The sequence below is a fragment of the Sus scrofa genome, chromosome 12 (genome assembly GCF_054392235.1).
Source record: "Sus scrofa isolate SSC_HxYL_T2T_F1_AM1 chromosome 12, Sscrofa_HxYL_maternal_Yorkshire_Landrace_v2.0, whole genome shotgun sequence".
In the NCBI taxonomy this organism is placed as follows: Eukaryota; Metazoa; Chordata; class Mammalia; order Artiodactyla; family Suidae; genus Sus; species Sus scrofa.
In genome coordinates this window covers 50,109,194-50,120,396 of record NC_139394.1, presented here as the reverse complement: position 1 = coordinate 50,120,396, position 11,203 = coordinate 50,109,194, and the positions used below count along the sequence as shown (strand labels likewise).

Here is an 11,203-nt window from a genome sequence, read left to right as displayed (position 1 = left end):
GGCACAGCGGAAACAATCCGACTAGGAACCATGAGGGTGCGGGTTCGATCCCTGGCCTCGCTCAGTGGTTAGGGATCTGGCGTTGCCGTGAGCTGTGGTGTAGGCTGGTGGCAACAGCTCCGATTAGACCCCTAGCCTGGGAACCTCCATGTGCCATGGGCGGCCCTAAAAAGATAAAAGAGAAAAAGAATCATCCATATCAAGTGAGACAGCACACCATTGGTCTCTGGCTAGAGTGCCAGAGGGCACGATGGTGAACGCAAAGCAAGGTCATTTCACAAAATATTCTAGGAGCTTCCAGTCAAAACAAATGACCAAACCGTGTCTAAATTGCCAGGCCACAAGCCAGATAAAGCCAGAAGGTGGCTTTATGAAAGATGAAGTCTATGCCTATCTTCTATGGATTGCAGCTCTGATGGAAAACAGCAAAGAAGGAGTTCCCATTGTGGCTCAGTGGGTTAAGAACTGGACTAGTATCCATGGGGGTGCAGGTTCGATCCCTGGCCTTGATCAGTGGGTTAAAGTATCCAGCATCACTGTGAGCTGCGGTGTAGGTCTAAGATACGGCTCAGATCCCGCATTGTTGTGGCCATGGCCGGCAGCTGCAGCTCCAATTCAACCCCTAGCCCAGGAACTTCCATATGGTGCAGGTGTGCCCCCCCCCAAAAAAAAGAAGAAGAAGAAAACAGCAAGGAAAAGCACCCAGTAGCGTCTTCCATTGATTGGTTCTTTGCATTGATTGGTTCTTTGTGCCTAGGCTCCACCCGCCCACAGCTCTGCCAGGCCTTGGCAGCAGAAGATGGCTAAAGGGCAGGGCTGAGCCATGCAACCCTAAACAATTCCTGCTGCTGTACCTGGAGAGCAACTCCCTTCCTTCCCAGGTGATGGAACTGAAGGCATTGAAGGATTCCTGCTTCCTAGTCTTAGACCCTTCCCTCTAGAATGGAGTGCTAGGCTCTCTTTAAAAAGAAGAAAAGGACAGGGGAGAAGGAAAAAAAGCCATTTCAGGGTAGGAGACAGCATGTCAAATTCACTCTCTGCCAACAAGTGGTGCAGTGTTGGAAAGAACCTAACCCAGCCCTCTTCATTTTACAGCCCAGAGAGCTGCAAGAATAGGGTGATTGAGCAATGGCTGGAACTCCAGTTTTGCAATTAGTCCAGGCATCCTCTCCTCTGTGCTACAAAGCATAACTCCCAGTATCAGCACTGAGATAAAGCAGCACTGTCCTTCAAAGAGAGGCAGAAATGCATGGTGCTGAAAGCTTGACCCAGACACCAGACCACTTGGGTAAGAATCTCAGCTCTACTACCTACGGAGTTGAGTGATGCATTAACTATTTAACCTCTTTGAACCTCAGTTTCCTCATCTGTAAAATAGAGGTAATAATAATACCCATCTCAGAAGGCTGTTATCAGAATGGAATTAAAATGTGTAAAGCCCTCGGAGTTCCTGTCATGGCTCAGTGGTTAACGAATCCAACTGGGAACCATTAGGTTGCGGGTTCAATCCCTGGCCTTGCTCAGTGGGTTAACGATCCGGCGTTGCCATGAGCTGTGGTGTAGGTCGAAGACGCTGCTCAGATCCCACGTTGCTGTGGCTCTGGTGCAGGCCTGTGGCTGCAACTCCGATTCGCCCCCTAGCCTGGAAACCTCCATATGCTGCGGGAATGGCCCAAGAAATGGCAAAAAGACCAAAAATAAAAATAAAAAATTAAATGCGTAAAGCCCTTAATACAGTATCAACACACAGTAAGTGTAAGCTATTGTTATTAAGGAGCAACTGTGTCACTCAGGTCTTTTCGTCCTAATCATGTGCCTGGAATTTTTAGATAAAAGGGAGATTCCTCATCTACCCTTATGCCCCCACAATGCTTTAATTATTTCTGGAGCACCTGTAACAGTTTCTGATTCTGTCCCCCACAAGCCACTGAATGCTTGGCCTCCTCCAGAGAAACAAAAGAGCCTTGTGAGGGCCTTCGAGGTTCCCACCACCATCCCTCCTTTTAACCCCAAATGCTGGTCTTTTTCTTCCCCACCCCCACCCCCCTGTCTCTAGGCTGCTTTCTGCCCTCTTCCATGGAATCCTCTCCAACAGGGTGAAATGCCTAGTACAGTGACAGCGTTTTAGGTTCTCAAGAGGTCACTATCACTAATAACAAGGATAACAGTTAACATTCACAGCCCCCTGTCGGGTACCCTCTCAGCTGCCCTGGGCCAGCTGAGACCTTCATCCAAGGGCCCCCAGAGCATGTTCAGGGACCTCTCCTCAGGGCTGTCTGGACGTGTAGTCCCACAGTCTTGGCCCGCTGGTACACGTTAAATTGGGAGTGCGACTGCAGCAAGAATGCAGCTCGAATGCACCTTATCTTGCCTAGCTGCCGGCTCTAAGGGGAACGCGCCCCCTCAGCGCCCAGGTCTGGGACTGGGATCCTGGGCCTCCCCAGCTCATCCTGCAGGCGCGGAGCGAGGGGAAGGAGCGCGCACACACAAAATTACTTTTGACGCTTCTCCGACTCCAGCGGACTGGCCGCGCGGAGTCTGAGGCGCTCGACTTTCCCGCCGCTGAGGGGGGCGGGGCCATTCCGACCCCGCCCCTGCCCTAGGCCCCGCCTCCGCAGGTTGATGGCAGCGGCAGCTGGGACTGCAGCGGCGCCCGGCCCCGAGAGTCGCAGGCAGCGGCCGGAGTGCGCAGCCTAACGTCCGGGCCCCAGACGCCGCGGACACCCGGAGAGGCAGTTCCGGCGCCCTGACGCCTCCCTCGGTCCACAGCGCACCCCCAATCCCCTCCGCAGAGAAGTCGCAGCGTGAGCGCCCCTCGGCCGGCTCGGGACCAGGTACCTCCCCCCTGCCACCGCCGCCACCGCAGCCTGCGGAGCGGGCGGGGTGTCTGGAAGGGACAGAGGTCTGCGCTCCCTCCCCCCACACTCCCGCCGCCAAATTCGGTCCCGGGCGGGGCGGACTTCTTGTCTATATTTGGCCGGACAGCGGCCTGCGCACCCCCAGGGCACAGACACCTCGTCTCACAAGAACGTAGAGCTGGGGCAGGAGGCAGGAGGAGGGTGCGGGGAGGCCCGGCCTAAGGCCGGGGGCCACAGAAGCGGCTTGAAGGGCACAGGGATGCCCGGGGCTGGGGAGGGGCAGGAGTCTGCGGCTGGGGCATTGGAAAAGCCCGATGTGCCCCCTGAGGAAGAGCTTAGCTTGAGCCCCTAGCGGGAGAAAAGGCAACCTGCCTTCCTTACTCCACTCCTGAAAATCTGATTCTGGCCTGGTGGGGGTGGAGGTGAAGGACCCCACCCGCGGGAGAGTTTGGTTGGAGAGAGGACCCAAAGGAGAACTGGAAATGAAGAAGGGTAGGCAGAAGCCAGAACATCATGGTTAGGGCCTCCTAGACAAGGCAGTGCAAAGAGGAGTGGGAGAAGAGAGCCACCCTTACCTGTGTCCCCACAACAGCATGGGAGGAAACTCTTGAAAACAGTAGCAGGAAGGACTCAGGCTAGCTGACAGGAGGAACATCTCCTTAGCAAATTTTTAGAAAAAGGCAAAACCCCATCCGCCTGTGCCAGAGATGCTGTTTAGGATGGGGCAGGGGCCGGAGTGGGGGATGGTGGGGTGGGGCTGCAGTCCTAGCCCAACAGATGGCCTTAAGCCAAAGCCTCTGATTCTGGACAAGGTGCCTCTGGGAAATAAACCACTTCCGTGAAGTGATGCTCATCCAGGGCTGGCAGTGGGAAGGCAGCCTGGAATTGAGGCTCCTCCCCAAATCACTTTAATTTCCAGAAAGCTTTCAGGCTGGGTCAGGCTCCACCATCTCCCTGGCCTGGTTCTCTAAGATGTCAGACCCCAAATCCTAGCTCCTCGAATGAAGCAGCACTTTAGAGATGGCTAAGAACTTTTCCCTTAAACTTTCTTCAACTTTAATTACCTTGAAGAAGCTCCCTGGAGTTCCTGTCATGGCTCAGTGGTTAATGAACCAGATAGTATCCATGAGGATGCAGGTTTGATCCCTAGCCTCGATTAAGGATCCGTGGGTTAAGGATCTGGCGTTGCTGTGAGCTGTGGTGTAGGTTGCAGACTTGGCTCGGATCTGGCATTGCTGTGACTGTGGCGTAGCCTGGGAAGCTTCATTTGCCACATGTGCGGCTCTAAAAAGACAAACAACAAAAAAGAAAAGAAAAGAAAAAGCTCCCTGGAGTTCCCGTCGTGGCTCAGTGGTTAACAAATCCGACTAGGAACCATGAGGTTGCGGGTTCGATCCCTGCCCTTGCTCAGTGGGTTAAAGATCCGGCATTGCTGTGAGCTGTGGTGTAGGTTGCAGACGCGGCTCGGATCCTGCATTGCTGTGGCTCTGGCGTAGGCCAGTGGCTGCAGCTCCAATTGGACCCCTGGCCTGGGAACCTCCATATGCTGTGGGAGCAGCCCTAGAAAAGCCAAAAAGCCAAAAAAGAAAAAGCTCCCTGCTTCTAGGACCAGTCTATATTAAGTTATGCCTGACTCTTGGCCAGATAACCCTTCTCACTTGCCACTCCCCCACCTCTCCCTCCTCCCACAGCTCACAGGACTAAGGACCAAAGGCATTTCTGGGCACTGAGATCCTCCATCTCTGCCCCCAGCTATGAGCCGGCGCGTGGTTCGGCAGAGCAAGTTCCGCCATGTGTTTGGACAGGCAGCAAAGGCTGACCAGGCCTACGAGGACATCCGTGTGTCCAAGGTCACATGGGACAGCTCATTCTGTGCCGTCAACCCCAAATTCCTGGCCATTATTGTGGAGGCTGGGGGTGGAGGTGCCTTCATCGTCCTGCCTCTGGCCAAGGTGAGAGATGAGGGGAAGGAAGTTGAGGACACTAGCTGTGGCTCCTGGGGACTCCTGACAGCAGCCCATGTTCTCACCTAGTTCCATTCCTTAGTCAGGAGGGCATGTGGATTGACTGCTCCCTGTTCCCCAGTTGCTAGGGACCAATTGGGAATCTCCCTTATCCCTCTCAGAGCGGCAGCATCACAGTGGCCCGCACCCTCTCGCAGCCCATCCCTTCTCCATACAGCAGCCAATTCCCAGCAGAGACCAGAGGAGGGTGATGGAGATCGTCGGGAAGCAGTTGGCATCCTGGCCAGATTCTGTTCTTTTCTCTCCTAATGCCACACCCCTTCATGTTTTTGGTGTCAGGATCTTTGTACACAGCCCAGTGTGACCACTTCATTAAATCACACCCAGCGCAGCACACTGAGGTCAGGGTCATGCGCTATCCAAAGAGTCCCTGCCCACCTCCCCATTCCGGTTCTCCCAATGCAGGTAGAATGAGAGCAAAGGGAAGGGAGACATAACATATAAGGCCAGAGCCCTCACTACCCCAGGGATAGGGGCCAGACAATGGCCACCACCTTTGTGGAACAGCCTCAAGCCCCTCAGCCATCTCTACCCACAGGATAGCTACTCCAAAGCATGACCTTGACTTAGATTCTGTCCCCTACACCTTGTTAGGGGAGGCCCCCACAGGTGGCAAGGTCAGGATGTGGCCTGACAATAGCCAGTGACTCACTCCAGGACAATGCAGACACCATCCAAGGACACCATCCCCAGGGCTCGAATTTCAGCTAGAGCCACCTCCTCCCCCAGTACAACTGTCATTCCAACGCCACACGGCCACCCCTCTCCCCTACTGCCTGGTCTGGGTCAGTGCCAGCCCTGCAAAGGCCTCAGAGCCCCCACAAACATACCATAAATATTAAAAATAGATGGGCCTCAGCTCAGGTTGGGAGATAGCAAGCACCAGGAATGCCTGCTGCTTGTGGTTCCAAGGTGAAGCCAGTGACAAGGGGGAGATCTGCCAAGTGTGGCTAGGAAAGGGCTGTCAAGCACCACACTGCATATTACCTCAGCTTGATCTATTCCACTAGGAGCATCCCATAGACATTTCGGCTGGGGGAACAGGCCTAAAGAAGAGCCCCCTCCAAGTAGGTGTTTTGGGAAGAGCATTAGACTGAGAGGTCAAGTCTTGGCTCTACTTGCTGTGTGTCCTTGGTTAATTTATCTTACCTCTCTGTGTCTGATTCCTTCATATTAAATGACTTCAACTTACCTTCAGTGAAGTAGAGGAAGTAGGCTGGATGGGGTTGGAGGAGCAGGTGTGGGTGTGTGCAAAGAGAAAACAGAGAATAGAGAATTGAGATGTAAATAGGTCCACTCCCCACCTGCAGAAGACACAGGAGCCTGGCTCCAAATTTCCCTTTCTGACCCCTGCAGACAGGGCGAGTGGATAAGAACTACCCACTGGTCACTGGGCACACTGCCCCTGTGCTGGACATTGACTGGTGCCCACACAATGACAACGTCATCGCCAGTGCTTCAGATGACACCACCATCATGGTAGGAGCCAGGGGGATGCTGCTGGGCTGTTGGGCAGAGGAAGCAGGGAGAGCTGCCTCACCTGTGCTGAGGAAGGTGCTAAGGAAGGTGCTGAGTTCCAGGGCCCTGCCCTGCCCTGCCCAGTTCCCAGGCTATTTTTAGCTACATGCCTATCCCTTCCCAGGATGCACTGCCTAGGACTAATTATAGCCATGGCCACCTTGCGGCCTGAAGAGCAGGGGGGTGGTGCTCTGAAGTCTCCCTGTTTGGATGAGTAGGGAGGTCTCTGGAGAGCTGGCAGTGCCCCCTTCTGGCTCCATTCTTCTTCTGCCCCAGGCAGGCACCATCTCATCTCGTCCTGCATTTGACCCTTACCACTCAAGAGAGCCAGTAGGGGGTAGGGTTGGAGGGGAAAGGGGTGGGGTATGTAGAGGAGGAACAGAGGGACACAGTAGGCTCCTCATCCCACCCATTCTATGCCTTTCCGTCTACCTAGGTGTGGCAGATTCCAGACTATACCCCTATGCGCAACATTACGGAGCCCATCATCACACTTGAGGGCCACTCCAAACGTGTGGGCATCCTCTCCTGGCACCCCACAGCCCGGAACGTTCTGCTCAGTGCAGGTCTGGGGGCCTAGAGAGGGGTCTCTGCCACAGATGGGGGGCAGAGGGAGTGGCAAAAGGCAGGGCCCAGGTGACAGTGCCTGGCCATTTTGGGCAGGTGGTGACAATGTGATCATCATCTGGAATGTGGGCACTGGGGAGGTGCTCCTGAGTCTAGACGACATACACCCAGACGTCATCCACAGTGTGTGCTGGAACAGCAATGGTAGCCTGCTGGCCACCACCTGCAAGGACAAGACCCTGCGTATCATCGACCCCCGCAAGGGCCAGGTGGTGGCGGTGAGTGCCTAGCCTGGCCCCTCCCCAAACCCTACCCCAGGGGACAGCTGGCAGGACTCTGTACCCGAAACCCCCTGAATCCCTGGTTCTAGTTCTCATCTCCTCCACCTCAACCCCAGACACTAGTCATCCCCTGCAGTGCCTGCAACCACAGCCCTCTGCCCTAAGTAAGCCCCCAGCCCACAATTCTCTGCCCGGCTCCTGTTCCCTCCCCTCTCCTGAATCGAAGAGGGCTGCTCCACTTGTGACTGAGGAGGGGAGAATGTGCAAACGCTACACTCCCAACAGACCTGCATGAACCTGACCTCCTGGACCCCTCTCCTCCCTACCGGCACCCAGCACCCTTTCCGGGGTCTGAGCCTGACACCGGCTCGCGGGCAGGCCTCTTTTCAACCTAGCTGACCCGCCGGGCGGGGGATTGGGAGCAGCTCTCGGGCGTTATTTGTCCCAGCTGGGTTCCCTGGGAGGGTGGCAGCGCCTAGCTCACCAGCCTCAACCTAACGCAGGGGGCGGGATGCGCAGGGCACGTGCACGTGTGCGCGCAGTGCGCGCGTCCAGCGCGGCCGGGGCGGGGCGGGGCGGCGGGCGCTCTAACCCACTAACCCCGCGAGCAGGAGCGAGCCCGGCCTCACGAGGGCGCCCGCCCGCTGCGGGCCGTCTTCACTACAGACGGGAAGCTACTGAGCACCGGCTTCAGCAGGATGAGTGAGCGGCAACTCGCGCTCTGGGACCCGGTAGGCCAGGCCGCGCCGGGAGCACGCGCTCGCTCCTTCGCTGGGTCAGCCGGGAGCGCCCTCCCGAGCAGTGGCCGCGCCCAAGAGAGCTGAAGCGGAGCAGGGAGCTCCCGTCTGGCAAGAGCCTCGCTGCGGCCCCCAGGAAGCCCGCAGACATCCCCTGCTCTGAGGGCGCCTAAGGGCTCGGGATCTGCTGAGAGATAAGCGCGCTCTCCAGGCCTGGAGCCAGCCAGGGGCCCCCAGGAAACGGAGTATTTAGGACCCATTTTGTCTCCACCCCCGCCCACCCTCACACCCAAGTCAGCAAGTTGGTTGCTTGGCCCTGCAGGCTCCCCAGGGCATGCAGCTGGGTGACGCCTCTCCCTGTCTTCCCCTCCCCCCAGGAGAGGTTTGCGGCCCACGAGGGAATGAGGCCCATGCGGGCCGTCTTCACGCGCCAGGGTCAAATCTTCACTACGGGCTTCACCCGCATGAGCCAGCGAGAGCTGGGCCTGTGGGACCCGGTAACGCAGCTGGACGCTTGGGGTGTGTGCCCCGGGGACTGGCATCACGGGAGAGGGGCCAGGCGCCCCCCACCCGCAGGGCATGCCCACCTGGACAGGGCTGGAGGCTGCTGCCCCCTTTGCAGCACCTGCCATCCCCACACCCACCCCTCTGCTCAGTTTTGCTGCGTCGCTTGAAGGAGCCCACGCTGGCGCCCCCACCTGGTGATGCCGAGTCCCTGGGGGTGGTTTGCGGTGACTGCATGCGGCGGCGGCGCAGGGGTTATCGGTGGGGGAGACCCGGACTGGTGTCCAGGGAAGGGGTCTCCAACTCCGTTCACCAAGGCGGTCTCAGGAACGCATGGGCTTTGGGGTGGGCAGGAAGCGTGAAGGAACTTCAGGGGATCCAAAAGTGGCCCAGAGGGTGGGATAGGGCTGGTCATGCCTCCTGTGCTCGGGCAGAACAACTTCGAGGAGCCAGTGGCACTGCAGGAGATGGACACGAGCAACGGGGTCCTACTACCCTTCTACGATCCAGACTCCAGCATCGTCTACCTGTGTGGCAAGGTACTCGCGGCCCGGAGGGAAGAACAGGGGGCTAGATGGTGATGTGCCCCCCACCCGACCCCACCCTGCCTGCATCTCTGAACCTACGGGTTTTGCAGGGTGACAGCAGCATTCGGTACTTTGAGATTACAGAGGAACCACCTTTCGTGCATTACCTGAACACATTCAGCAGCAAGGAGCCACAGAGGGGCATGGGCTTCATGCCCAAGCGGGGACTGGATGTCAGCAAGTGCGAGATTGCAAGGTCAGCAGACTTGCCCTTCTCAATCACCTGCCTCTGTTCCCATGTCCCATCGGGGAAGATGCAGGGGCTTCCCCCAGCAGTGTAATCTTTGAAAAAGAGAGGGTTTGGTGGTAGTGTCACATGGGCTTGTTTCCAGTGCCAATCCCAGCGCTAACAAGCTTGACATTCTCTAAACTTAATTTTCTTCCTCTGTTAATGATAACCACCCCATCAGAGGTGTTTTATCAGCTGGATGTGTTTAGAATGCAAGACATGGTAGGCACTCAGCAGGTGTTGGCCTCTAATCCCTTGGTCCCTACAAAAGTTAAGGGGGTGGGAGCCTGCACAGCTACTGAACCTCACTCCCTTATAGGTTCTACAAGTTGCATGAAAGAAAGTGTGAACCCATCATTATGACTGTGCCCCGCAAGGTGAGTGGCCGGGAGAGGGGTTGGGCAGGGCTCCAGGGCAGAAGGGAGCAGAGCTGGCCTGGCACCCTGCTCGTTCTCCTGTCCCCCTACCCCCGCAGTCAGACCTGTTCCAGGACGACCTTTACCCAGATACACCGGGCCCGGAGCCGGCCCTAGAAGCGGATGAATGGCTATCTGGTCAGGACGCAGAACCCGTGCTCATCTCGTTGAGGGATGGTTACGTGCCGCCCAAGCACCGCGAGCTCCGAGTCACCAAGCGCAACATCCTGGACGTGCGCCCACCCCCTGGCCCCCGCCGCAGCCAGTCGGCCAGCGACACTCCCTTGTCGGTAAAGTCTCGCCCAGCTCCACCCAATCTACACATCCCCCCTACCACCCTCCGTCCAACACCTCCTCTTCTGTCCTCTGCGCCCAGCAGCAGCACACCCTGGAGACACTGCTGGAGGAGATAAAGGCCCTGCGCGAGCAGGTGCAGGCCCAGGAGCGGCGCATCACCGCTTTGGAGAACATGCTGTGCGAGCTGGTGGATGGCACGGACTAATGCAGCGCTTGGGGAAGCTCCGAGCCCGGAAGGCAAAGTGGCTTTTGGTCCGGAACTCCGGACCCCGCCTCTCTGGGCCCAGGCCGGGCCGGGACTGGGAAGGGAACGCCACACCTCGCGTGAGTCCTGGACAAATGAAGCGTTTCAGAGACTCTGGCGCCCGCTGGGCTGAGTGCCTTGCAGGGAACTCAGCAGCACTCAGCAGGAACTGGCCTCAGAAGGCCCAGGGTGACGGGGGCCTCGGCATTGGTGCTGCACCGCTGGCAGTGTCCCCTTTGTTCCTCACCCAGGGCAGGGGAAGTGCTTAGTATTAGCGAAATGCTTGGGGATGTTGGGGAACTTGGGCTTGACCTCAAAGGGGTAGCAATTTGATGCGTCTCTCCAGACAGCTGGGGAAAATTACAACGCTTCTCCCTCTAATCAGCTCACTTGACTCCACCACCCTGAGTGGTAAATCCAACGGGCGTTGCCCCAGTTCTATGGACATACGCAAATGCTGGCTGTAGAGCAGGACCCATGGGCTACATCCAGCAGTCTATGACAAAGGGCTCTCTTCCTTCTTTCCACCTACAGGGGAGAGGGCGGCTTCCTCGAGGCACTCCCACAGGAGAACCAACCAGAAAACTGGCGTGAGGAAGCAGGTTCACACCTCCTACACACACACACACACACACACACACACACACGCATGCACGCACACACACTGCCCCCAGCCCTCTGTTGTGGCCTTGACTTCAGGAGGAAAACAAAAAGTACTGAATGAAACATTTTACCAAGTGCTCAGTTTGTGCCTCCTGCCTCCAGTCCCCCAGTCTCTGTAAATGCCACTCCAGACTCCTGGAGATCCTGACAAATGCAACCCTCGGCTCAGGACCCACCAGACACCCACTTACCTCAGGGCCCTCCCCACAGTAAGGTTCAGAAGGAACCCGAAACCCTCAGTTGGGTGTTCTTCCCCAGTAAAGGCAGGTAGGAAAAGC

The 11,203-nt window shown here is 57.0% G+C and overlaps 1 protein-coding gene across 16 annotated transcripts; it reads left to right on the top strand.

Annotated features, from left to right (window-relative positions):
• Positions 1 to 2,601: 2,601 nt before the first annotated feature.
• Positions 2,602 to 11,203, top strand: CORO6 (coronin 6). Of its 16 annotated transcripts, none has more exons than XR_014821585.1 (13): positions 2,602 to 2,834; positions 4,550 to 4,810; positions 6,239 to 6,361; positions 6,837 to 6,966; positions 7,064 to 7,245; positions 7,860 to 7,979; positions 8,363 to 8,482; positions 8,924 to 9,028; positions 9,127 to 9,272; positions 9,625 to 9,682; positions 9,781 to 10,011; positions 10,101 to 10,342; positions 10,797 to 11,203. XR_014821585.1 is itself a non-coding variant. In XM_021067517.2 (12 exons), the coding sequence occupies exons 2-12, from the start codon at positions 4,613 to 4,615 to the stop codon at positions 10,221 to 10,223; spliced, it is 1,539 nt and encodes a 512-aa protein (XP_020923176.2). In that variant the 5' UTR covers positions 2,602 to 2,834; positions 4,611 to 4,612; the 3' UTR covers positions 10,224 to 11,203. The 16 variants fall into 16 exon arrangements, 12 of the variants coding, with proteins under 12 accessions (XP_020923176.2, XP_084841694.1, XP_084841693.1 ...); XR_014821584.1 differs by having other exon boundaries at positions 10,098 to 10,342; XR_014821587.1 differs by lacking the exon at positions 7,860 to 7,979.